Consider the following 26,284-nt stretch of genomic DNA (forward strand, 5'->3'; position numbering starts at 1 on the left):
AGTCGCGGTCACGGCGAGTGATGAGAGCGCTTTAATGGGGCTGCAAGGTGGCGGGGACAGGGTCGGGATGGGGTGCAGCAGTTACAGACACAGGGTCAGGGCCCCTCATCCTCCACTGACTCCACCGGGGCAGTGAAAGGGTCCTGGCAGCGAGTGGGTCTGTCTGGGGACGGGGCGTAGCCTTGAGGGAGGTGGGGGCAGAGGTGGGGTCCCAGGGGCCCCAACTGAGGCCCGACAGGCAGTTTTCATCTTTCTGGTAAACAAATGACTGAGAGGAAACCCTCAGCGGGGATAAGAAATGAGGCCCGGGCTAGACCGGGCACAGATCTGGGTCAGGGACGGAGGGAAAACCCCTTCCCCGAGCTCGGGGCCTGCCTCCACCCAGGATGCGCCAGCGACGCCGGTTCCGGGGTGCGGGGGAGGGGACTGCATCCTGGAGGGGGCTGAGCCCCGCAGGAAAACAAAGTCACCACCCACAGGGCTGGGGAGAGCTCTTCACTCTTTGATATTCAACGAACATGCAAATATATGTAAGTCAGCATGCAAATAAGCAGCATTTTTTGTTGTTTGCATCAGCAGCTTGGGCACTTATTCTGGGCAACTGGGGTGGCGTGTGCACTCCAGTGTTGCCAAGGGCTGGGGATCTGGGGCCAGGATGGGGGGTTGGGGGGGGTTCCAGCGCAGGAGGGGTGGGCTGTGCGGCTCCCAGCCCTTCCGCCGGGGCCTGGCTGGCTGGGGCTGGGGCGGGGGGCCCCTCCGAGCTGCAAGGCTGCGGGCAGGAGGCCACAGCCTCTAGTACTTAGCGATGTCCCCCTTCTTCAGGATGACCTGTCGCTGCCAGGGCGCCAGCTTGCTCTCATCGTAGCCCAGCGTCCGCAGCTTCTCTGACTGCTCCTTCTCCCGCCGCAGCTCCTCCTGCTTCTGTCGCTCCTCCTCTTTCCTGAGGCGGTGGGGGGGACAGACCCGGTGAAGTCTGGGGCCAGATACCCAGGCTGGCAGAAAGGGTGGGGCCAGGCACCAGGCAGAGGCCAGGTCACCCATGCAAGGGGAGGGTTACTGAGGGTGGGGGCTGGGTTGCTGAAGACAGAGGGGCTAGATGGGGGCAGAATGGGGTTACTGGAGCATAGGGGAGCTGTGTGAGTGGGAGGCTGAGGCTGGATTATTGTGGGCTGGGGTGTTACTGGAAACAGAGGTGCTGGGTCACTGTGTGGCACCGTGTGAGGAGGTGGTGTTGCTGGGGTGCAGCAGCAAGATTACTGGGATCAGGACTTCAGTTGTTGGGGAGCTGTCAATATGAAGTATTGAGGACTGGGGTGGGGCTGCTGGGGACCAGAAAGACCATATAATTGAGAGACAGGGACTGAGAATTAGAGACAGGTTTTTAGAACGTAGAGGGTAGATCTGCCCTGTTGACAGAATAGTCACTAAGCACATGTGGCTGCTGAGAATTTGAAATGTGGCTGGTCTAAACTGTGATGGATTGCAGGTGTAAAATGTGCATGATATTTCAAAGACTAAGTTTTATTATTATTATTATTTGAGACAGGGTCTTGCTCTGTTGCCAGGGTGGAGCGCAGTGGTGAAATCATGGCTCACTGCAGCCTCGACCTCCTGGGTTCAAGTCATCCTCCCACCTCAGCCTCCCAAGTAGCTGGGACCACAGGTGTGTGCCACTACGCCCAGCTAATTTTTTTTTCTTTTAATTGAGTCGGAGTCTCGCTCTGTCACCTAGGCTGGAGTGCAGTGGCACGATCTCAGCTCACTGCAACCTCCACCTCTGAGGTTCAAGCGATTTTCCTGCCTCAGTCTTCTGAGTAGCTGGGATTACAGGTGCACACCACCATGCCCAGCTAATTTTTGTATTTCTAGTAGAGACGGGGTTTCACCATGTTGGTCAGGCTGGTCTCGAACTCCTGACTTCAAGTAATCTGCCTGCCTTGGCCTCCCAAAGTGCTGGGATTACAGGTGTGAGCCACTGAGCCCGGCCTGCCCAGCTAATTTTTTAATTATTTTTTTTAGATGGAGTCTCCCTCCATTGTCTAGGCTGGAGCACAAAATGGTGCTATCCCAGCTCACTGCAAACTCCGCCTCCCGGTTTCAAGTGATTCTCCTGCCTCAGCCTCCCGAGTAGCTGGGATTACAGGCATGCGCCACCACACCCACCTAATTTTTGTATTTTTAGTAGAGACGGGGTTTTACCATGTTGGCCAGGCTGGTCTTGAACTCCTGACCTCAGGTGATCTGCCCACTTCAGCCTCCCAAAGTGCTGGGATCACAGGTATGAGTCACTGTGCGCCTGGCCCCACGAAGCTAATTAAAAAAAATTTTTTTTGCATGCCTGGTGCGGTGGCTCGCGCCTGTAATCCCAGTACTTTGGGAGGCTGAAGTGGGTAGATCACCTGAGGTCAGGAGTTGGAGCTCAGACTGACCAACATGGCAAAACCTGGCCTCTCCTAAAAATACAAAAATTAGCCAGGCATGGTGGTAGGTGCCTGTAATCCCAACTACCTGGGAAGCTGAGGCAGGAGAATCGCTTGAACCCAGGAGGTAGAGGTTGCAGTGAGCCAAGATCATGCCATTGCACTCCAGCCCGGGCAACAAGAGCGAAACTCTCTCTCAAAGAAAAAAAAAGAAAGGCCAGGCGCGGTGGCTCATATCTGTAATCCCAGCACTTTGGGAGGCCGAGGCAGGCGGATCACAAGGTCAGGAGATCGAGACCATCCTGGCTAACATGGTGAAACCTTGTCTCTACTAAAAAAAAATGCAAACAAATTAGCTGGGCGTGGTGGCCGGCATCTGTAGTCCTAGCTACTTGGGAGGCTGAGGCAGGAGAATGGCCTGAACCCAGGAGGCAGAGCTTGCAGTGAGTCGAGATTGAGCCACTGCATTACAGCCTGGGCAACAGAGTGAGACTCCATCTCAAAAAAAAAAAAAAAAAGAAAAGAAAAGAAAAGAAAAAAGACCAGGCTTGGTGGCTCACGCCTATAATCCCAGAACTTTGGGAGGCTGAGGCGGGTGGATCACTTCAGGTCAGGAGTTTGAGACCAGCTTGGCCAACATGGTGAAACCCCGTCTCTACTAAAAATACAAAAATTAGCTGGGTGTGGTGGCACATGCTTGTAATCCCAGCTACTCAGGAGGCTGAAGTAGGAGAATCGCTTGAACCCAGGAGGTGGAGGTTGCATGAGCCCAGATCACCACGGCACTCCAGATTGGGTGACGAGAGTGAAACTCCGTCCCAAAAAAAAATTTTTTTTTTTTTTCCAGAATGAGGTCTCACTGCATTGCCCAGGCTGGTCTCAAACTTTGGGGCTCAAGTGGTCCCCCTGCCTTGGCCTCTCAAAGTGCTGGGATTACATGTGTAAACCACCATGCCTGGTCAAAGACTTATTTTACAAGAGGAATATAAAACATCTCACTAAGTTTCATATTGATTATGTGTCAAAATAATATTTTTGATATTTTGTGTCAAATAAAACAGTACTAAAATTAAGCTCACCTATATCCTTCTACATTTTCACTGTGGCTACTAGAAAATTTTAAATTGCATCTGTGGCTCACATTATATTTCTACTGGACAGCACTGGGCTGGGTGAGATTACTAGGGGCAGAAAATACATTCTGAGGGCCAATCAAGGTGATTGATACTGGGGTTAGGTTAATTGAAGGGTAGAAAAGGCCATGCTAATAGGAGGCAGGGACTGAATTAACTGGGAGCAAAGTTATCAGAGCATGAGAGAGAGATTCTGGGGGACAGCGGGCTGGGGCATTATAAGGAGGAAAGAGGCTTTGTACAAGGACTAAGAGACAGGAGGATGCACTCAAGTTGGCCTGGATGAAGGGATGACCCTCTGCGACCTGGGTGGGGGTAAGGGTGGCAGGTTGGGGCCAGCCCTGCACTCACCGCTTCTGCTCCCTGGAAGGAAAAAGAGAGTGTCACTTGGTCCCTCCACCTCAGGGACGCAGTCAAGACACCCTGCCAGGCCAGTCTCTGCCTGACCCCCAGCTCACCTCTCTTCTTCCAGCTTCTTCCGCAGGAGGTCCCGCCTCCAGGCGGGCATGCTGGCCAGCCGGGCCTCCTCCTCCTCCTCCTGAAACACAACCACAAAGCTTCAGGGCCTGCAGGGGCTGGGAGATAGGGGGTACCCTCAACCTGGGGACCTGAAGGAGTCAGGGTCACAGGAAGATACCCTTTTGATGAACTTCTGTGGGACAAGTGGATGAAGTGCCTAGTCACAGCCCCTCAGAGCTGGCCTCCTTTCCCCTAGTAACCCAGACCCTTGTGTCCTACAGGAGGCACTAGAGAGATCAGAGCTGAGTGGGACAGAAGCAGAGAATAAGTAGCTGGGACCCAGAGGTCCTGAGCGTGATTCGCCACAGGGGCAGGTGGCCAATGGCCACAGGCCCAAGACCTCTGGGCAGATGCAGATGTGGGCCCCCACCCAGCCTCTTGGCTCAGGGAGACTCGGGCTGCCCCTGGCTCCCCTGCGAAGGACGTTCGGCCCATGGTTGCCCTCTTCCCAAAAGAGTGGACATGTGCTGTACATTCGTGGGGCTGCAGTGACATCGGGGGCAGGTGTAGTGGCCAACGTAGGCAGTTTACAGCAAAGAGTTTTATTTATCGAATGTTACAGAGGAGAAAGGGTCTGTACACGGCACACTTCACACGGAACACTGCACACGAGGCTCCCTTGACCTCAGCCAAGGAGGTAGCTGTGAACTCCAGTGGAAAACCGGAGAGCAGGCCACACTGCCACAAGGGGGGGGCCGCAGCCCCTCACTCAGAGGGGCTTCTGCTGCCTGGCTCCACACAGAGCCCAGCAATGCCATGGGGCCAGAGGGGGACACCGGGTTTGTTCTGTGCGTGCCCTGCCTATGCGACCAACGCCCCACAGCCTGCCACGATGGGACCTCAGAGGCTGAGGCAGCCTGGTCCTGGGCCCTCCGGGCTGCTCAAGGCCACAGTCCTGGGTTCTTCCCGCTGCTTCCGGCCTCTGGAGGGCGTCAGACCGGCGTCCAGGCCCACGCTAAGACGCTGGAGGGTGAACTGCGAATTCCGAATTCCGCTGCTCAGATGTCAAACAGCTCTGCCTCCTTCTCCTTCCAGAAGGAGAAGCTGCGGTCGATGTAGCGGCAGATGTCCTCGTTGCTGAACTCGCCCATCTCAGACACCAGTTCCAAGGGGTCTTCGGCGGGGGCTTCGGAACCAGGAGAGTCTGAGGTCGGCGGAGGTGCAGCAGGCGGGGGCGGCGGCTGCGGCGCAGGGGCCAGGGCCTCGGGCTGCCCCTCGGGCAGGACCCCTGTCTGAACTGGAGCGGCCTCTTCGGTTAGCTCGCGTTCTTTCTCTTCCTTTTTCTTCTCCTGTTCTTCTGGAGCTGGCTCAGCCTCCAGGCCATTCCCGAAGAACCGGTGCCTGAGGTCTTCGAAGCCGTCGCTCCAGCCGCGCCGTCCGGCCTCCACCTCCTCCAGCACCACGCGGTGGAAGAGGCGGATGCGCTCCCACGGGTGGCTGCCCAGCCGGTCGAACATCTCGTAGCACAGTAGGTGGCGGAACTTGCGCTCCTCGCGGCTCAGGCCCATCTCGAGTAGCTGGAAGTAGCCGAGCATGAAGAGGTCCAGCGTGAGGCTGTCGTAGCGCGGGGGTGCGCCGCCGTCCAGGGGCGGCAGGAAGTGCTGGGGCCAGTACAGGCCGTGCGCCAGGCCCGGGCTTGCCGGCACGCGACGCAGCAGGCTCCGCCAGTGGCCCAGCAGCTTGCCTACCGCCTGCCGCTGCCTCAGCAGCTGCCGCAGTCGTTCGTCGGGACCGTGGGCTGCGCCGTCGCTCGCTGGCAGCCGGGGGGCGTTCGTGGCCTCCAGTTCCGGGCCGGCACCGGCGGCCGCCACACGGGGCAGCAGTCTGCGTAGGCGCGCCTGGGCGCGGCGGCCCGGGCCGCGGAAGGCCCAGCGGCGCCAGTGCTCCAGGAAGAGGTAGACGATGCGCTCTTTGCGCAGGTCGAGGTAGTCCTGGACGCCGCGCAGCTCCGTGCAGAGGGGCGGCCGGCGCGCCAGCTGCTCGGGCTCAGGCAGCGCCGCCTGGCGATCCTGTGCCTCGGGCGGGCCCAGGGTGCCCAGGGGCTCCCAGTCGGCCAGCGGGCCGTGGGCGGCGGCGGCGCTGGGCTGGCCAGAGCCGGCCGCCACGTAGTCCTCCTGCAGGATGGGCTCGCGGCCCGGGGCGCCAGAGGACTGCGGGGGCTTGCCGCGCGGACAGCGCGCGGGCTCCGCGCCCCGTGCGCGCAGCTCGTAGGTGGCGCGCAGATGCTGCACTGAGACGCCGCACTCGAGGATCTCGCGCGCCACGGCCTCGCGGCACCAGCTGAGCGAGTGCGAGCGGCCCAGGCACAGCGGTCCGGGCCGCCAGGGCGCGTCGGGCAGCGGCGCTAGCGGCTGGCCGGTGTCAGCAGTCAGCAGTTCCGCCAGGTGCGCAGGCCGGCCGCCCAGCGCGGCCAGCAGCGTGGCCATGCTCTTGAGCAGCGTGGAGATCTTGCTGCACCAGGCGGGCAGGCTGACGGCGCGGCCACGCATGCGGCGCGGGTCGACGGTGAAGCGCGGCGCCGACAGGGCGGCCGAGATGGGCAGCAGCTGCTCCAGCTCCAGCTCCAGTTGCTCCAGGCGCGCCTCCAGCTTCTGCGCCTTGTGCAGCACCTGCAGGTTCTCGATTTGCTGCTCGATGCGGAGAATGTCCGCCTCGGTCATGAGCTCGCCGAAGGGCCCAAGGATGGCGTTGTGCTCGCGGGAGTACCTCCAGCCCTCGCGGGGGTAGCAGCACGAGCTGGTGGCCGTCAGCTAAGGCGGGGAAGACAAGAGAGGGGAGGGAGGCGCGTCTCCCTCTGGCCCAGCTCCCGCAGTGGTGCCGGGAACCTTTTGCATGTCCTGGGTGGTGTAATGGCTCCGCGGGGCTGCATCTGTAGGGAGGGACCGCGCCTGGCCGGCGGGGGGTGAAGCTGGGGCGAGGCTTCGGCCGAGCCGCCGCTCCGGGCTCTGCGCAGTGTCCACTTTGGTCGCTGGCGGGGGGCACGGCCGGTCGCTGGTCGCTGCTGCGGCGGCAAGGAGAACAGGCCGGCAGACGGGGTCTCCATGCCTGGCTTGTTGGCTCATTACACCACCCAAGGAACTTGCGAAAGGCGTTGAAACCGAGAGGCGCGGTGGCGCTCCCCAACCAATTCGAGGGCGGCTATTGTGAGGCCTCTCCTCCCAGACTCATGACCCCTTCTCGAGCTCCCCTGTGGCCCAAGCCTTCCCGCTCCCTGTGGTCAGTGTTTTATGTGCAGAATGAGAGGCCACTCTGCTCTTAAAGAGGCTACAGCTGCAGCTTCCACTGAGCTGCCCACCCCCCACCCCCATCCTGCTGGACAGCTGGGCACCGTAATATTCTCATTTGCTCACTTTTCTCCACCTCTGATGTCCAGTTTTCCCCCCTGGGCCTGCCATCACCTCCCCAGAGGTCCCTGATTCATCTTGACCCTATGTGATCCACTCCCCACATACAAAATAGGAAGCAGCCTCTTCCCTGCTTAACACTCCCCCTACCTGGCTCCCCAGTGCTCCGGGAGAAAGTCCGTTCTCTTCTGGGCCGCTGGCCAGATTTTGGTAACCTGACCCCCACTGAGGTCTCTCCAGCTTAGCGACCCCCTTCCTCCAGGACAGTCAGGGCCACATCCACTGTCACTTCCAGACTGCCCTGTCCCACCTGTGGCTCTTCAGTCCACTCTCCTCCTGGCCACCCCTCACTCATCTTCTAAGTCTCACCTTAGACATCACCTCCTCCTTCCCTAACACACCCCCCAGCCCACATATAAGGTGGTCAGTTAGGGTTGCCCCAGTCCCTTCCGTTCCCCATTGCAGCTGGCTGTGTTTCATCAGCCCAGGTGCTTCTCCACTGCCACCCACTCTCACACTGCCCCATTTTTTTATTTTTATTTATTTATTTTTTTGAGATGGAGTCTCGCTCTGTCGCCCGGGCGGGAGTGCAGTGGCCGGATCTCGGCTCACTGCAAGCTCCACCTCCCGGGTTCACGCCATTCTCCTGCCTCAGCCTCCCGTGTAGCTGGGACTACAGGCGCCCGCCACTTCGCCCGGCTATTTTTTTGTATTTTTTAGTAGAGACGGGGTTTCACCGTGTCAGCCAGGATGGTCTCGATCTCCTGACCTCGTGATCCGCCCGTCTCGGCCTCCCAAAGTGCTGGGATTACAGGCTTGAGCCACCGCGCCCGGCCAGCACACTGCCCCATTTTTTGTGCTCGGTGACTCACACACATGGCCGCAGCCACCTTAGAGCAGGCCTTGATATGTTCACCATGAATCCCCAGAGGCTACAACAGTGTGTGGGGCACATAAATGGCACTCGGGGGCCAGGTGTGGTGGCTCAGGCCTGTGATCCCAGCACTTTGGGAGGCCGAGGCAGGTGGATCACTTGAGGCCAGGAGTTCGAGACCAGCCTGGCCAATCTCTACTAAGAATACAAAAATTAGCCGGGCATGGTTGGTGGGCATCTGTAGTCCCAGCTACTCGGGAGGCTGAAGCGGGAGGATCGCTTGAACCCAGGAGGCGGAGGTTGCAGTGAGTCGAGATCACACCACTGTACTCCAGCCTCAATGACAGAGTGAGACCCTGTCTCAAAAAATAAAAATAGATGGCATTTGGGGAACAGTTGTTGGATGAATGAAAGGCAACTCATCCTGCCAGCGGGTGCTGATCAGCCCACCTTACAGAGAAGGAAACTGAGGTTGGATGAGGCTCAGTATTGGCAGCTGGAAAGTGGCAGTGCAGCAATAGAGCCCATGTCCCTAAGACTGAGACCAAAGCCCTCTTGGCTATTCAGTGTGGTCCTTGGACCAGCGTCATCAGCAGCCTCACCCAGGAGCTGGCTAAAATGCAGAGCCTCAGCACCGCCCAGACCTCCTGAATCTGAACAGGCCTTTTAACCAGATCCCAGGTGCTGGGCAGGTGAGGGAGAGTCTGAGAAAGGCTGCTGTCTCACTTCCAAGGACAGGCTGCTGGGAGTGTGTGTGGAGACTGGGACAAGCCCCAAACGGGGGCCTGCCACCCTGCTTTCCACAAAGAAAATGGCCGGGCACAGTGGCTCATGCCTGTAATCCCAGCACTGGCCAACATGGTGAAACCCCATCTCTAATAAAAATACAAAAAAATTAGCTGGGCATGGTGGCCTGTGCCTGTAATCCCAGCTACCTGGGAGGCTGAGGCAGGAGAATCAGGAGCATGGGATTGAACCCGGGAGGCGAAGGTTGCAGTGAGCCGAGATCGTGCCACTGCACAACAGCCTGGGCGACAGAGTAACTCTGTCTCAAAAAAAGAAGAAAAGAAAAGGAAGAAAAAAAGAAAAGAAAGAAAAGAAAGAGAGAGAGAAAGAAATAAAAAGAAAGGAAGGAAGAAAAAGAAAGAAAGGAAGAAAAAGAAAGAAAAAGAAAAACGAGAGGCCCCGAGGTTGGGGTTGGGAATGGCATGAGGGATGGGCTGTGCATCCAGATGCAGACCCCAGGGCTCCCTGGGCACCCCGCCCCACCCACCTTCCGCCTCTGCTCCTCCTCCTCCTGCATCTTCAGCTGCAGCTTGCGCGCCATCACCTGGCGCTTCCACTCGGGGATGGGCCGGCCCTGCTCATCCTGCGTGGGGATGAGCGCCTCCACGTCCAGCTGCACGCCCGGCGCAGGAGTAGTGGGTGGCACCGGAACCAAGCTTCCATTGAGCAGCGGCTGGAACCCCGCAGCTGGCGGTGTGGGGCTCCGGACTGGTGACAGTGCAGGTGACACAGACGGCAGCGGTGAATCCGGCTGCAGGGAGAAGCGGTGGGGCTGAGCGCCCGGTGGCCTGGGGCCAGGGAAGCCAGGTCGCAGGCTCCTGCCAGGCCCGCCTACCTGGAAGGCCGGCTGCCCGCTGCCTGAGAACACTGTGGTCAGCCCCTTGCTTTGCGGCGTAGGCTTCAGGCTCTTGCCAGCCTTAATCTCAGCCAGTAGCTCCGAGTTGTCGCCCGTCGGGGACATCATGTTGAAAGACTTGGTGCCTATGCAGAGGCAGGAAATGAGGCACTGGCCAGGGTGAGGCTGCATCCCTGCCACCCCTCACCCGCCCCTCTGCAGCCTCCTTCCCAAGCCAGGATTGGCTGGGTGCCCATCCTCGGCCCCAGCAAGCAGCTCTCCAGATCCCAGGTCCCACAGGCTGTTTTCAGGGCCCCCAGAGGCGGGCCCTTGGTTCCCCGACTGTGACAACCCCACTATCCTCCCCACCCTACTCACGGGGTGGAGGGCCCCCGCCTGGAGGACCCTGGGAGTTCATGGTGGCTCTTGGGCATATGTCCCCGCCCAGCCACTGACTGCCCAGCTCCAAAACAATACCTGGAATCAGCCACCCGACCTTTGTCCCAGGTTCCCTGGCTCAGCCTGGCTGGGGTGGAGCCTCCCTCTGGCCCTCTCCCTACATCAGCAAAGCCTCAGTGACCCTTGAACTGAGTCAATTGGGGCCTCCATGGACATACAGAGTCCGGACCCTGGAGTGTCAGTACCCACTTGGTCCCCTCCCTCCCCACCACACGCACAGACAGACGCACAAGCAGACACATTGGTTGCAAGCCGGGAGCACATTTATGGCAAAGCGAGGCTCAGCTCTAGGGGCCCAGGAAAGCAGGGCCCTTACTGAGGCTACGGGAGGCACCCAGGAAGACGGGCAGGTGGGTAATATGCAAATACACAGGGCAGAGGGTGCATTTTCCGGCTTAGCCGGAGGAGGCAAATGGAGATTTGGAGAGAGGTCTCTTGAGCCCCGATGAAGGGGTCAGGTCCGGGAGGGAGGAACAAAATGGGCTGACAGCTCTTGGATTCCCAGACTGGGGATCCCAGAGTACAGTCACAGGGAGGAAAAAGAGGAGAAAGGGAAAATCGGTGTGGCTGGCTCATTTATTTAGGCAAAACCACCAGCCAGGCGCAGAATGCTTAGGTGCGTATGTGGGTATGAGGGTAGGTATGAGGTGCAAGGGCCCACCCATGCATCGAGTTTCTCTCGCCTGCCAGCCCCTGCCCTTTCCTCGAGTCTGGGCCCCTCCTGCCTTGCTTTTCCTGCCTCTTCCCCCCACCCCGCGCCTCAGCCTCAGCCAGGAGCCGCGCACGCAGCTACTCACTCTTCCTGTGCCTCAGGACTCTCACTTCTAGGGACCAAGAGGAGAGAAGTGACAGTGGAGTTAGGAGGGAGAGGGGGCCAGGATGAGACTGGGACAGCAGGGGACAGGGAGCGGGCCAGGGAGAGCAGGAGGGGGGGAGTGGAGAAGAGAGGAGGAGCTTTTCTGCCCATCTGACCCTGGCCCCGGCTGCTCTGGGGCCTCATGAGGGTGGTCCATTGAGTTCCCGGCTTGGCTGGTGCCCCTGAGGGCTGGACAGGGCCACCACTGGCTCTAGCCCCTAGCAAGGGCCTCCACCTTGGCACTGGGTTGTGGTAGGGCACCCAGCCCTGGCTGTGCTGGGTGGGGGTGTCTGGGGAAGTCCAGAGTATTTTTCTCTGCCCTTAGCTTCAGCCCTGCTGCAGGCTGTGGAGGGAAGGAGAAGGAGGCTCAGCAGGTGCTGGACATGCTTCCATGGGCTCTGGTCTGCAGGGGCTGGGGCTCCATAGGAACCGTAGGGGGACAAGCTCTGCTCTGCACTCCTAGTCAGGGAGACAAAGCTTTGGAGGGTGCCACTAAGCATGATCTCTGCCCTGAGTGGCTGGGTGAGGAAGGCATCCCAGCCAGGCTGAGATGGGAGCACCACATCTAGACACCCTGTCCTGGGCCTTCTAGGTATCCTGGCAGGGGGACACTGTCCCACCCTACAGAAAAGCAGCCCAGGAATCCTGCACCAGTCTAGCTCTTAAAAAAGGATGCCTAGGGAAGTCACCGGGGAGGGAGGGGAAAACATTGCCCCCATAGCCAGGCCCCGGCTGGCCCAGGGCCCCTGGCAGGAACTGGCTAGGAAGAGTTCCTGGCATATCTAAGAAGGCTTCAGGTCTGTGCTGCTTGGAAGGACAAGAGAAAGGCATGGAGAGAGGAAGAGAGGCTCAGGATAGACGGGGGCAGGGGGAAGGGTGGCCAGCTTCGGGGCCTCTCTGAAGCTGGTTCTACTTCAAGTGTTCCTCCAGCACCAGCTCATTGGAAATGCCAGCGCCAGAGCTGGGAGACCCTTTCTAGCCGGTGGGAGGCAGGCCCAGAGAGGGGAGGGGACTTGCCCAGGCCACACAGCTAGGGGGTGGGAGGCAGGCCCAGACTGGGGAGGGGACTTGCCCCAGGAGCGCAGCCGCGCCCTGCTTTGGCAGGACCGCGAGCAACCCAGAGCCCTCTCTTAGGGTCAAGTACTCAATGGGGTAGCGGTGGCCGGAAGAGCATGTAGAAGAGGAAGGACCCGGGCAGTGACAGCTGGGGAGGGGGCGGTGTCTAGATTTCCCTCCCCTTTCAGGGCTAGCGCCGCCCCCCAGCCCTCAACCTGCCCCTACTCACTGCCGGTGGACGAAGAGGAGCGGCGCTGCCCGCAGCCAGGGCCAGCGCCCTCGAGGGGCAGAGGCGGGGCCGGTGGCAGCGAACTCGCGGCCTCGGGCAGGGGCGGCGGTGGCGGCGGTGGCGGCGGTGGCAGCTCCCTGGACGCCTTGGGGTCTGCGGCACAGCCGTTAGGCACGTGGTTCCCTGGGAGCAGCGCCGCCTGCGGGGGAGCAGAGGGGCCTTCGAGTGAGCCGCGGACGGCAGGGCCAAGGGGCGGGCAGCCGGCGGGCGTGGGCGGGCAGGCACGCACCTCCTCGCTGTGCGCCATGCCTGGACGTGCGGCCAGCGTCTCGCCCGGGCAGCGGCCCAGCTGCCGGTAGTAGTCCCCTGTGCTGGGCTGCTTGCTGAAGGCGCGGGGCTTGCGGCCGGAGTCCTGCCTCCGCAGCCCGTCGTGGCCGTCGCAGGAGCTCGGCTGCGGGAAGACAGTGACCGGTGGGGCTCGGGCACCTGCCGGGTAGGCGCCCCCCACGCCTCCCCACCCAGCCGTTCACCTCCTGGGGACTCGTGGCCAGCGGCCGTCGAGGGGTGCAGCAGCCGTCTTCCTACATCCCCTGTTCTCAGGGCGGGCACGGGGAGAGGGTCATGGGGGCGTCGGTGGAAGGGCAGGCTCCGCCCGCCTTACAGGGAGGGGTTCTGGGCACCGGCCAAGGGGCACAGGGGCCCCCACTGAGGCCAGAAGGGGCGGGCCCAGGGACGGGGTGGCCCAGCCCCGACGCCAGGGGGAGCTGGAGAAGGGGCACCTCCCGGTTTAGCCCTCACTAGGCCCTTGGCCGCACCCCGCTCTCGGCTGTCAGACGGACTGCGGGTCCCCAGGGCTCCGCGGAGCCCTGTCTTTCGGGGTCCCGGGCCGGAGGGAGCCCCCTCCAGAGCCTGTGCTCTCCGAGGCTCCGGCTTGCCCCGGACCCCGGTTGCCCATCCGGGGGCTGCTCCTACCTGCCACGGTGCTGGTGGCCCCCGCTGTGCACCTGGCGGCGGGGGCGGCAGGACCCGACACCTGCGTTACCTGATACTTCCTCTCAGGTTACAGCCGCCCGCACACGGCCAGCCTATGGGCTCCGACGGCCTGACATCACCCGGGGCCCGCCAATCCCAGGCCGAACCCCCCAGCCGTCGCGGATACCACGGGGGCGCCAACTACCTTGCCACACCTGGCCGCAGCTCTGCACCCGCCCCAGGCCAGATGTGACCCCGCCCCCTGCGCCTCTCCCTAAGCTGGGAGCTGAGTCCCCACCTTCATCCCCGCCGGAGACGGGAGAGGGCTGATCCTGGGCAGAGGGGGCCTCTCATATTTGGCCCCCGGCTCCGGGTCGCGTCCCCCTGCTTCCCCTCCTGCATCTGGAAACCATCCCCATCCGAAAGCGACACCGACACCCGCGCTCAAGCCTCGGGTTTCAGGGGCCGTAAGGCGGGGTCGGGTGACAGCACGGCTTCCCGCCCCGTCGCAGCTGCCCCCAAATAGGCCCAGATCAGTGAGGGAGAGTGAGGCGGCCCGGCCAAAGACTGAGTGACGGGGTGGGGGCTGTCCCCTGCCCCACTCTCCAGCCCATGCGTCCCTAAGGTGGCCTCAGACCCTTCACCCCGCCCGACCTGGCTCACGTTGCAGGAAACGCGACACCGCAGGATTTGTTTTCTGGGCCAGCCCGCCCGCTCCGCGCCCCCTGCAGCCCGGAGGCTCGGACGCCACGACCCTGCTCCCGCCCTCGGTCAGGCACCCGCGCGGGGGGCGCCGCGGCCACACAAAGAGCCCTTTGTGGAGTGTCCGGGTCCCGGCCCTGGCGCCTGCGGCCCAGCACGCACACAGCCGGGAGTGGCGCACACACAGCCGGGAGGGGGCTCACAGCCGGGAGGGGCGCACACAGCCGGGAGGGGCGCACACACAGCCGGGAGGGGGCTCACAGCCGGGAGGGGCGCACACAGCCGGGAGGGGCGCACACACAGCCGGGAGGGGGCTCACAGCCGGGAGGGGCGCACACAGCCGGGAGGGGGCTCACAGCCGGGAGGGGCGCACTGAGCCGGGAGGGGGCTCACAGCCGGGAGGGACGCACATTGCCAGGAGGGACGCACACACCCGGGACGGGCTCACACAGCCAGGAGGGGACCACGCAGACCTGGCACTTGGGCTCACCGGTGGAGAGGGGACACTGGCTGGGCCACCTGTCCTGTGGCTTTGGGCGGGGCCCACAGGCTGGGCTGGGAGCTCAGCGATTCCAGGGCCCCTGCAGCCCTACCTGGCCAGCCCCCTCTGCCTCCCAGAGGTGAAAGGGGAAGCCACTGTGGGAGCTTGGTCTAAGGTGGCATGAAGAGGGCAGCCAGTGGAGCTGGCCTGCAGGTTTGGTGTCCCTCCCATGCCTCCCTTGCCCAGTGGCCTTGTGACCTGGGTCACCTTGTATAAACTGGCCCTGGGGTGGCTTGCCTTGGGCTTAAGAGAGAAATGCAAGGTCCCAGGCTCCAGCAGGACCCCAGAGCGCTGCCACACCACATCTGGCCACCTGTGACCTCAGGCTGTCCCCTCACCTCTCAGGCCATCCTTGCTCTGTTCCTGTGGCCAGAATGCCAGTGTTCCCCAGGTCACCCTGCCCAAGATTCCCAGAATTGCTCAGACCAGACCTCTGCCCCCACTCCTGCTCCAGAGCCTCAGCCAGGGGCCTGCAGCCCCCAGACATCCCTAGGTGCCTCACACTCCACCTGCCTGCCCTGGCCTCATCCTCTCCACACAGGCTCTGCTTCCCTCCAGGGCTCCCAGCTCAGGCCTGGCCCTTTCCCCCAGGATCTCGAGCCCTAAACTGGAACTAGCCACAGCTTCACTTCCTCCCAGCCCCCACTGCCGGTGGGCACCCAGCCCCGCTAGTGCCTGCTCACCTTCCCCCCACACTCCTTCCAGCCCTCACCTCCACAGCCATGCCACCGGCACCTTCCACCTGGCAGCCACCTCCCTTGGGTAACACTCTCCGACTGAGCCTGGGGCTGTGGGGCTGGTGGGGGCATGCTTGGGGAGGAGCAGTCTCCATGAATTCTCTGTCAACTTCATGACAACCCAGCCACTCTGTGCAAGAGGTGGCACAGGCCCAGTTCCTGTTGAGGCACAGCTGTCTGGACCTGCGTCCTTCACCCCCCGGCTCCCATGGAGGGCGGTGACCTGCTCTTACTCTCCTCCCAGTCCAGTGTCCAGCCCTGACCCCTCATGGGACTCGCCAGGAGCTTTGACTCTTGAACATGCCAAGGACCTAGGGACCCCCACCCTATGCCCACTAGTGAGGCCAGGCCTTTGGCCTCACTGGCCCCCATCGGCCTAGTCCCCCTGCTGGGAGGCAGGCAGGGGGTGAGGGCTCACTACCTCCTTCTTGAGGGCCTCCGTCTGCACGTGGCGGAGTTTGTTCTTCGTCTGCATGTAGATGTCAGCTGCCTGTGGTCCCACAGGAGGCTTGGGAGCTGGGTAGCCAGGTGGGGGTGGGGGCAGTTGGGTGCCTGGGGGCGGGGGGGGCGGGGGAAAGCTGGGTGGGGGTGGTGGGGGTGTGGGCTTCCCGATCATGCCCCGAGGCAGGCCCAGCTCCGGGTTCATGTCCACGTAGCTCTGTATGTCTGCAGCTCTAGCGCTGGAAAGCTCTGGGGAGGCAGAAGAAAGGGCCAGATTTGGGAGCTTTCGGACAGGCTGTTCCCCAAGACAGACTCTCCACCACCTGGAAACAACTTGCCGAGGGCCACAGTGGGCTCCAGGGCACCACTTGGTACACTTGCTGTGGCCCCTGGCGGTGCTGGGCCTCCTCTCCCTGGCACTGCCCTGCCCCAGTCCAGCACTTACTGGGGGAAGATCAGGCACCCTGGTTTGGAGGGGAAGCACCGAGGCTTTGGTGTGTCTAGAGGGCAGGGTCACCTGGAAGGGGAGGGTCTACTCCTTGGGAGTACGGATGGTCACATCTAGTCTTTGCAGGGCACCCCTCCCGGGGCTGGAGGCCACCATCTAGCGGCGTAAACCAGGCATTGCAAGTGGACAGACGCCCATGCTCAGGGCATGGTCAGGGTGTGTGTACGCGCATGCCTGCAGTCTGCTGAGGCGATTGTGCATTTGTGTGTGTTTGAGTGTGTATGCATTTGTGCACGTGCTTCTTTGTACTGATGAATTTGTGCATTGCTCTGTGGACATGGTTGTGTGTGTGTGTGCATATCTGTAGTATGGAAATAGCATTGTGTGCTTGTGTATAAGGTGGGTGTGTGCAGATATTAGCATGGCTCTGTGTGTGTGTTCATATTTGTAGGCTGTATGTACACATATACAAGCGTGTGCTTTTGTGTGTGAGTAGCTGAGAATAATGAATGGTGGGCGGCACACGTGGATTTTGTGTGTGGGGAGAGTACATGTGGATGTACACCTATGTTTGTGATGAGCACACACACGCATGAGTGACATCTGTTTCTCAGCAGAAGGGGTGTCTCCTCCCCATGTTTAAGAGCAAGCGATGAGGGTAGTCTCTGACATTGGCTATGGCAGGGTGGCCCAAGGCCAACCCTCACAGCCCAGTGGTCTGGCTTCAGTCTGCTCTCCCTCCCCCTCTTCCTCCTTGGGCACACTCACCGCGTGCAGGGTGCTGGCCCTTGATGCTGGAGTGGCTGGAGGAGCAGGAGTCATAGTTGGAGAGGGTGCTGGTGGGCGAGCTGAGGTCAAAGTTCAGCGGCTGGACTGACACCGTGGTGTTGGGTGAGGACATGCCTGAATCCAGCTGCTTCGCCTCCAGCTCTGCGGATGGACCCCGGGAGAGCACGCGGTGCTCCACGCTCTGAAGGGGAGGCAGGGAAGCCATGAAGGCAAGTGCACCCCAAGATGCGTTGCTCTCCAGGCTAGGGTCCCACTCAGCCACGCCTTCACTGTGGGATCTCGGTCAAGCCACACCCCTCTCCGGGGTCTCTTCTGCATCACTGGAGGGTCTCTCAGGTTCCTCCAAGTTAAGATTCAAGCCCAGCCCCGCCAGGCAGCAGGACCCAGGTTCCTGGGAAACTGCCTCGCCTGGCTCCTCCCTGATTAGGAGGGTGGAGAGATCGACGAGGAGGGGGCCTTGAGCTGCACCCCAAGGGGAGAACTGCCGGGAGATCGGCCTTCTCCCTTAAGGATCAGAGGCTCCATGGGGAGGCACACAGCACAGGCCCATCCCTAGTTATCTGGCTGGCAAGCTAGTGCTCCTTGCCGGACCTGGGACCTGGGGCAGACTCCCAACACCAGCCCGGCCTGTTTCCTGATGGGGCCCTTGGGGTAAGGGTGGGGCCTGGGTAGCCAGCTGAGCAGTGATGGGCAGCCAGAGCTCAGGCTGCCAGGCCTGCCATTCCCCCGCCCTGCCGGGTCTGTGCCTCTGACCACAGGCCTGTCCCCTCCCGGTGCAGAGGGGGATGGGGTGGGGGCCCTGCTTACGTTGCCCATGCTGCCCCTGCTGCCGGCAAGCCCGCTTGCTCCGCTGCCTCCTACCCAGGCGTACTCCTCCTTGCCCCGTGCCCCCCCCTGCCTAAGAAGTGTCACAGGCCCCCTGGGAGAGAGAGGCAGGCCTGGCACCAGGTAACGGCTCGGCGGCTGCGCTCATTGGCCCCGTAATTAGGGGCTCTGCGGGAGTGTTTGCCTTTTCTGGGCCAGCATCTTCTGTGGCTTGGATCTGTCACTGCCGAAGCTGGGCCTGCTTGGGTGAGAGAACCAGGGCACACACCCCCCACCCATTCCAGGGGACCAGGCCCAGCTGCCTACCCCAGGAGTCAGGGGAGCTATAGGAGGTGGCTTGGGCAGCACCCAAAGGTGCTCTTTACCTGGCCAACAGCAGTGGGTGCTGAGGGCACCAAGCCCTGACCCCTGTAGGCAGCAGATAAGAGGCTGAGTCACAGCAGGTGTACTGCATCTGCCCTGAGTCACCCAGCTCTGCAGTCTGGGACAGTGGCTTCAAACTTCCCCTCCCCCACTTACTAGCTGTGTCATTTAGGGTGAGTCACCTATGCTTTTTGTGCCTAAGTTTCTTCATCTGCAAATGGGGATAACAGCACTACTTGCCCTGCTGAGCTCCAGGACATGGCACCCAGTAAATGACATATAGTCAACTATTTTTTTTAGACGGAGTTTCATTCTTGTTGCCCAGGCTGGAGTGTGGTGGTGCGGTCTCGGCTCACTGCAACCTCCACCTCCCAGGTTCAAGCAATTCTCCTGCCTCAGCCTCCTAAGTAGTTGGAATTACAAGTGCCCACCACCACACCCAGCTAATTTTTGTATTTTTAGTAGAGATGGGGTTTCATCATGTTGACCAGGCTGGCCTCGAACCCTGACCTCAGGTGATCCACCCACCTCAGCTTCCCAAAGTGCAGGCATGAGCCACCATGCCTGGCCTGTCAACTTTTTTTTTGAGATGGAATCTTGCTCTGTCACCAGGCTGGAGTGCAGTGGCGCAATCTTGGCTCACAGCAACCTCCGCCTCCTGGGTTCAAGTGATTCTCCTGCCTCTGCCTCCTGAGTAGCTGGGACTACAGGTGTGTGCTACCACACCTGGCTAAATTTTTTTTGTATTTTTAGTAGAGATGGGGTTTCACCATGTTGGCCAGGATGGTCTCGATCTGCTGACCTCGTGATCCGCTGGCCTCAGCCTCTCAAAGTGCTGGGATTACAGGCGTGAGCCACCGTGCCTGGCCTAAGCCACCACACCCAACCAACTCTCTCTCTCTATATATATATGTGTGTGTGTGTGTGTGTGTGTGTGTGTATATATATATATATTTTTTTTTTTTTGAGATGGAGTCTTGCTCTGTGGCCCAGGTTGGAGTGCAGTGGCCGAATCTCAGCTCACTGCAAGCTCCGCCTCCCAGGTTCACGCTGTTCTCCTGCCTCAGCCTCCCGAGTAGCTGGGACTACAGGCGCCCGCCACCTCGCCCGGCTAGTTTTTTGTATTTTTTAGTAGAGACGGGGTTTCACCGTGTTAGCCAGGATGGTCTTGATCTCCTGACCTCGTGATCCACCCATTTCGGCCTCCCAAAGTGCTGGGATTACAGGCTTGAGCCACCGCGCCCGGCCTATATTTTTTAATGTACTGTGAAGAGTAACTGAGATTACACCTTTAAGGCACTCGGCAGGGTACCTACCTAAGTCAGAATCCAATGAGTGGTGTTTGCTGTCCTATGACCACTAGCAGTTGCATCCAGAGAGGCCCTCAGGTGCCCTGGGCCCTAGTGCCACCCCATGGTCCCTCAACAGAGTCACAGACTCTCTTAGCTAAGGGATACCTACCATTGATGCAGCAAAGCCCTTCCCAGTGTCCATCCTGGCTTATATACCCTAGTGACAGGGTGCTCACTACTTGCTGGGCCACTCATTCTCTTCCAGAGACTCTTTCTGGGGCAGAAGTTCATCCTCAGGCCCGCCTGCAGCCTCTGGCCTTTGGGCCTTGCTGTGTTCTGCAGCCCCCAGAGCCAGGACCATCCCCCTGTGCTGGTAGGGAGGGCAGATGCACCAACGGTGCTCAGGGCACAGACCATCTGCCTTCTTCCCTCCGGGCCTCATTTCACAGACCCTCCATGGCCAGGCTGCCCCATGGAGTTAGTTCACATCCTTCTGGGGTTGGCTGCGAGGCCCACTCTCCTCCCTGCCTATTGCCTCAAAGCAGGCATCGTACCAGCTGGTGCAGAGCCCTGCACTTGGAGACATCCACAGCTGAGTTCAAGTCCCAGCTGGTCACTTCATGGCTGTCTCACCATAATAACATAATTTAAAAAGAGTAGCATGGGTTTCCAGTTATGAACCAGCCATGAAGTCAGCAAATGTATGGTGCAGGGGCTGAGAGGTGGCTCCTGGCCAGGCCATCAAGGCAGGTTCTCCACTCTACCCCTTACTGGTGATGTGATCTTGGTGCCCCGCAGACTCAGTTTATCCATATGTGGAACGGGACACTTACACTGTCTTCTGCAGAGGTGGCTGTGAGTTATACCCAAGCTAATGTCTATGGGCGGGTGAAGGAGCCTAACTGTTCCCAATGGGGCCTGTCTTGTGATTTCTCCAGCCTTACCCCTTGGGGTGACCCTGTTCTTCCCTGTCCTCTTTCTGTTAACCTTTGTGCCTCTAATCCCTCAGTCCCCAGTAGGCAGTGGTTCTGGGCTGAGAGGTCGTGTGGGGTAGTGGGCTTCCCGTCCCTGAACCTCAGCTTCCTCCTTGGTAAAAAGGGGTGACGACACCCACCACTGGGGTGGAGGGGCGAGAAGAGAGAATGCTACAGGAGCAGCGCAGGGATCGTACCAGGTTCTCCACAGTGCGCAGGTAGCGGGTGCAGTGGCTGTGGCCGTTGAAGTCCGACAGGTCGGCGGCCGTGTACCCGTCGCGGTCGCGGACGTCCAACTCCGCGCCATTTACTACCAGGATCTGGCAGCACTGCGGGGGCAGGCAGTGAGGACCCGGCCCCGGCCGCGAGCTGGGACCCCCACACCCGGGCAGGGCCCTGCCGAGAGCGCGGTGCCAGCAGAGGGCGCGCGCCCCAATCCCGGGCCCGCGCTGACCTCTAGCTCCCCGTTCTCGGCGGCGTCGTGCAGTGGGGTCCCGCCCCACAGGTCAGCCGAGATCTCCCCGCCGTGCAACAGCAGCCAGCTGAGCACCTTGGTGTGGCCGCGGCTCGCCGCGAAGTGCATGGCGGTGGCGCCGTCTTTGTCCTGCTCCGACAAGCTCACGTCGGTGCAGCTCACCTGGGCAGGAAGGGCGGGGAGAGAGGGGCGGGGGCTGGGCGCCAGGCCCCTGCGGGCCCCGCCCCTACCCCTCCCAGTCCCGTTCCCGTTCCCCCGCCCCACCCTGATGGCCCCACCCCCTCCACGCCCCGCCCTGCCGGCTCCGCCCCGCCTCCCCTCCCCCACCGCCCGGGCCCGGAGCTCACCAACCACACGATGACCGGGCTGTGGCCCATCTGCGCCGCGGCGTGCAGCGGGGTCATGCCGTCGAGGGCGCGCGCGTGCGGGTCTGCGCCGCATTCCTGCACCAGGTACTGCGTCACCTCCAGGTGGCCCTCCTGGCACGCCAGGTACAGGGGCGTGGCACCGTTCTTGGTTTGGGCATTCACTCCCCTGCGGAGACACAGTGCCCACGTTGGGCCTTCAGCGCCTCACCCCCTCCGAGGCCTCCTTACGCCCCCCGCCCCCTCCCGGGGAGCCCTGAACGTCAGGGAGAGTGAGTGGGAGAGGGCCCTGTCACCGGCCCGCTGCCGCCCCTGGGGCTTCCCCGGACTTAGTCCTGAGCCACCCTCCCTCAGAGGCCCCTGAGAGCGTCCGACCCAGCACTGCCCTGCCCTCAGTCCCACTTTTTTTTTTTTTTTTGAGATGAAATCTAGCTCTGTTGCCCAGGCTGGAGTGCAGTGGCTTGATCTTGGCTCACTGCAACCTCTGCCTCCCGAGTTCAAGCGATTCTTCTGCCTCAGCCTCCTGAGTAGCAGGGATTACAGGCATGCGCCACCACGCCCGGCTAATTTTTTGTATTTTTAGTAGAGAGGGGGTTTCACCATGTTGACCAGGCTGATCTCGAACTCCTGACCTCGTGATCCACCCACCTCAGCCTCTCAAAGTGCTGGGATTACAGGCATGAGCCACCACGCCCAGCCTCAGTCCCACTTTTTAACCGATGTCTACAAAAATGTGATAAGCTGTCCTCTCCACCCCTCTCACCCACTGTCACCATGAGTCCCCACACCTGCTGTGTCTGACCTCTATCCCTTTCGTCGTGTGCCCCCTCCATCTGGAATGCCCTTCCATCCTCCTCCCTCTTGAAGACTCAGTCCCCATCCCTCTTCCATGAGGGCCACCCTGATTTATTTCCCCTTTGCTGGCCTCCGCCCCACACTGCCCAGGGCTGCTATGAGCATGACCTGTCATGCTTGGTTGACCATAACTGATTTTGACCTTTGCCTCCCCCAGAAGACTGAGTTCCCAGAGGGCAGGGTGGTAAGGGTTACCAGATGAAATGCAGTTCATCCAGTTTCAATCTGAATTTCAGATAAACAGATAATGCTTTAGTATTCTATATCCCAAATATTGCATGGGACATACTTGTACTAAAATACAGCTTGTTTATCTAAGATTCAAAGCTAGTCAAATGTCCTGGGTTTTGTTGTTGCTGTTTCTGTTCATCTGGCAGCCCGCGGGATGTCCACTACGTACTGAATGTTTCTGCTGTGCTAGCTCTGGGCTCTGCTAGCTCTGGGCTATGGCACTAGCAGGCAGGTTCTTCTTTTTTTATTTTTATTTTTGAGACTGAGTCTTGCTCTGTCATCCAGGCTGGAATGCAATGGCTCAATCTCAGCTCACTGCAATCTCTGCCTCCCAGGTTCAAGCCATTCTTCTGCCTCAGCCTCCCAAGCATCTGGGACTACAGGCATGTGCCACCACGCCTGGCTAATTTTTGTATTTTTAGTAGAAACCCAGTTTCGCCATCTTGGCCAGGCTGGTCTCAAACTCCTGACCTCAAGTGAACCACCTGCCTTGGCCTCCCAAAGTGCTGGGATTGCAGGTGGGAGCCACCGCACCCGGCCCAGGTTATTCTTAAGTCCTATTGTCATTCTTATTTTGTAGGGGGTAGTTGAGGCTAGGGCCATGTCTTGCCACGGTTAGTAAAGTACCCAGTGAATGCCATATTGTTATTTATTTATTTATTTATTTTGAGACAAGGTCTTGCTCTGTTGCCCAGGCTAGAGTGCAGTGGCACAATCTTGGCTCACTGCAGCCTCCACCTCCTGGGTTCAAGTGATTCTTCTGCCTCAGCCTCCTGAGTAGCTGGGACTACAGGCATGTGCCACCACGCCCAGTTAAGTTTTGTATTTTTAGTAGAGATGAGGTCTTTCCCAGGCTGGTCTCGAACTCCTGAGCTCAAGTGATCCACCTGTCTCGGCCTCCCAAAGTGCTGGGATTACAGGCATGAGCCACCACGTCCGGCCATCAACTATTTTTATTAATTTACTGTGACCATCAACTGAGATTACACCGGTAAGGCACCTAGCAGGGGACCTGCCAGAATCAGAATTCGATCAATGGTACTTGCAGCTGGGGAGGCTCACAGGTGGGGCTGGAGGGCCCCGGACTCTGTGCCATCACCCATAGTCCCACAACAGAGGCACAGACTCAGCTGTCTCCTCTGCCACACAGCTGGTAAGTGGCATTTGAACACCCATCTGTCTGTGTGATGCAGAGACTGGCCGGCAATATGGGCATGCAGGGAGTGAAGAGATGGAACGTGTCTCAGGGGCTTCTCCTGGGGCCTAGCTTTCGGCTGTCACTGTCCTTGTTCTCCCAGCCTAGAGGGGGCCTAACGGGGACAGGAAAGCTGTCCTAGCTGCTGGGCTGCTGGATGTGAACAGCCCAGGGTGCAGTTACCACCAAAAGACACTAGGTGGAGCCACAACCTACCCCCCCCCCCGCCAGACCCAGGAGAAGTTCTAAGTTGGGGGCCTACTGGGTTCCAATTCACCTTTTGTGCCCAGGAGGCCAGTTCTTCACAGAACTTTACATCCTGCCCATCTACCTCCCCCAGTCTATCACCCCCCAGATCAACCACATGCTCCACCCTGCATCCATCCCTGGCTCAACCATCCAACTACCCATCCACTTGTTGCCTGCCCATCAACGTGTACCAGGCCACTCCCCTTTGCCCATCCACCCTCTTGTTCCCAACACGACTTAGCCCTTCTTCTGACCCCTGTCACGTGTGCCCTTTCCCTCCCTCTCACACACATCCTGAGACCCTCCCAGCTGGCATCTCCCTGTCCCTAAAGCCCTGGTTCTCTGTCCACTTCCCTGACTCCTGAGACCCCCAAGGCTGTCTGCAGCCCCCATGGACCCTCACTCACTGATTTCTCCCCCGTCCCCACTCCCTAGACACAGGGCTGCCATTTGCTGGGGCTGATGCTGGGCCTGGCACTTCATGATCGTGCGGGGAGCAGGCAGCATGCCTGGTGATCCAGAGAGGGTCCCGTCGACACAGATGAGGCAGACAGAAGACCCAGCTACGTATCTATGTTCAGAAACATGCTGGCTCATGGCTGCCAGCCTCCACACCCCAGTGCCAGCATCACCCCCACGCACACTCACATGCTGGTGCATCAGGAACAGGCTGATTAATATTTCATGACCAACACTCAGCGGCCTAAATTATTCACCCTGTAACCAAGGCACAGTGAATGCCGGGGTCTTGGGGACTGGGGGCCGGTGGGAGCCCACTGGGTTCTTTCTGCAGAGGCCCACAGTGGTGTGCACAGCTGCGGGGGGCCAGACCTGCGGTGAGCTCTGCTCTCCCAGCACCCCCGACTTGGCAGAGATCCATGACCCAGGGGTGCCCAGCCAGCTGGAGAAGGTCTGAGAAGCTGGCACCAAGCAGGATCTGAGCAGCAGGGGGCAGTGGTACCCACAGCCTCCTGCAGGGCCGCTGGCTGGCACTCCCAGCCCAAGTTCCTGGCACAGAATGAGCCCTCAGTAAGTGCTGGAGCTTGTCACCATTCTTATTAGTATTTGCATCTGCACTCATGCGCCCCATTATGGAGTCAGAGCCTCCAGCTTGGAATAGCCCAGAACCTGGGGCAGATATGCTGATGGGCTGGGTGGGAGGGGGTCCTGGCTCAACATCCCCTTCCACCTTGGCCTGAGGGCAAGAAGAACAATGGGCATTCTCACAGTCACTGGGGAGTATTACAAAGATATGGATGAGCATAAGGACCCAAATGAAATTCCCATCACACACCTGGAATCCAAGCACCTTGGGAGGCCAAAGCAGGAGGACTGCCTGAGCCTAAGAGTTCGAGACCAGCCTGGGCAACATAGAGAGACCCCCCATCTCTACAAACAAAACAAAAATTAGCCAGGTGTGTTGGTGAACAGCTGTAGTCCCAGCCGCTCAGGAGGCTGAGGAGGGAGGATGACTTGAGTCCAGGAAGTTGAGGCTGCAGTGAACTATGATCACACCACTGCACTCCAGCCTGGGTGTCAGAGCAAGACCCTGTCTCTAAAATAAATAAATAAATAAATAAGAACATAAACAAAATTCCCATCACTGGAGAGAGGAATTAATAAAAGTAATAATAGTAAATAATAATAATTGTGATAGCAGCCACCATTTACTGAATGATTACTCTATCTCAAGCACTGTGATGAGTACAACACACACGTTCTCTCAGCTGGTCCTTGTAACAACCCTACAGGACAGGTGTTAGCATTGTTCTCCTGGTACAGATGAAGAAACTGAGGCACAGAGAGCTAAGATCACTCTATGAGAAAGAGGCAGAGCCCCGATTTGAGGCTGTGTCTGATGCAGAGCCTGCTTCCGACTCCAAATGTGCCACGTCTGCACCCCTTCTGCTCTTGGTCAGTCTGTCCCGCTGCCTCCCTCCCTTCCACCGCACAGTCCACTGCCCTTCCCCGCAGACCTCACTGCTGGGAACTCAGGAACACTCTGCCAGCTACTGGGGCACAGTCCTACAGGAGGACCTGCAGAGGGGGCCCCGGCTTCGCTAAAGGAGGACCTGGCTCGAGTCCTGTGCCTTTGAGCTGTGCCACAGTCTTGCTTCTTGTCTCTTTGTGTTCCCAAACCCATCCATGAAATGGGGGCAAGACTCGTCATCCTGACCTTGTGCGGAGCGCCTGAGAAGTGTTTGCAGAGCCCTGAGCAAGGGCCTGGTGCCTGGCGCACAGCCATTGGTGAACTTTATGATCCTTCCCTGTGCCTGGGAGGACCAGCCACCGGGAGGGCCCATGACTGGCCTCGCGTGT

The 26,284-nt window shown here is 59.8% G+C and overlaps 1 protein-coding gene across 8 annotated transcripts in view; it reads right to left on the reverse strand.

Moving 5' to 3' along the window:
• Positions 1 to 12: 12 nt before the first annotated feature.
• The window catches only part of ESPN (espin), a 38,191-nt gene continuing 11,919 nt past the window's right edge, over positions 13 to 26,284 (reverse strand). The window contains exons 3-15 of one of the 8 annotated variants that reach the window (XM_037985096.2): positions 21,418 to 21,604; positions 21,050 to 21,232; positions 20,793 to 20,924; positions 17,121 to 17,322; positions 15,885 to 16,153; positions 12,801 to 12,962; positions 12,512 to 12,710; positions 11,168 to 11,194; positions 9,912 to 10,057; positions 9,564 to 9,827; positions 4,012 to 4,091; positions 3,905 to 3,916; positions 13 to 940 (exon numbers count right to left, since the gene is read on the reverse strand). In XM_037985096.2, the coding sequence (XP_037841024.1) occupies positions 793 to 940; positions 3,905 to 3,916; positions 4,012 to 4,091; positions 9,564 to 9,827; positions 9,912 to 10,057; positions 11,168 to 11,194; positions 12,512 to 12,710; positions 12,801 to 12,962; positions 15,885 to 16,153; positions 17,121 to 17,322; positions 20,793 to 20,924; positions 21,050 to 21,232; positions 21,418 to 21,604 (2,011 nt within the window). In that variant the 3' untranslated portion in view covers positions 13 to 792. The other 7 variants (XM_037985098.2, XM_037985097.2, XM_007980765.3 and 4 more) reach the window with 7 other exon arrangements.

The sequence above is a fragment of the Chlorocebus sabaeus genome, chromosome 20 (assembly GCF_047675955.1).
Source record: "Chlorocebus sabaeus isolate Y175 chromosome 20, mChlSab1.0.hap1, whole genome shotgun sequence".
NCBI classification, from domain to species: Eukaryota; Metazoa; Chordata; class Mammalia; order Primates; family Cercopithecidae; genus Chlorocebus; species Chlorocebus sabaeus.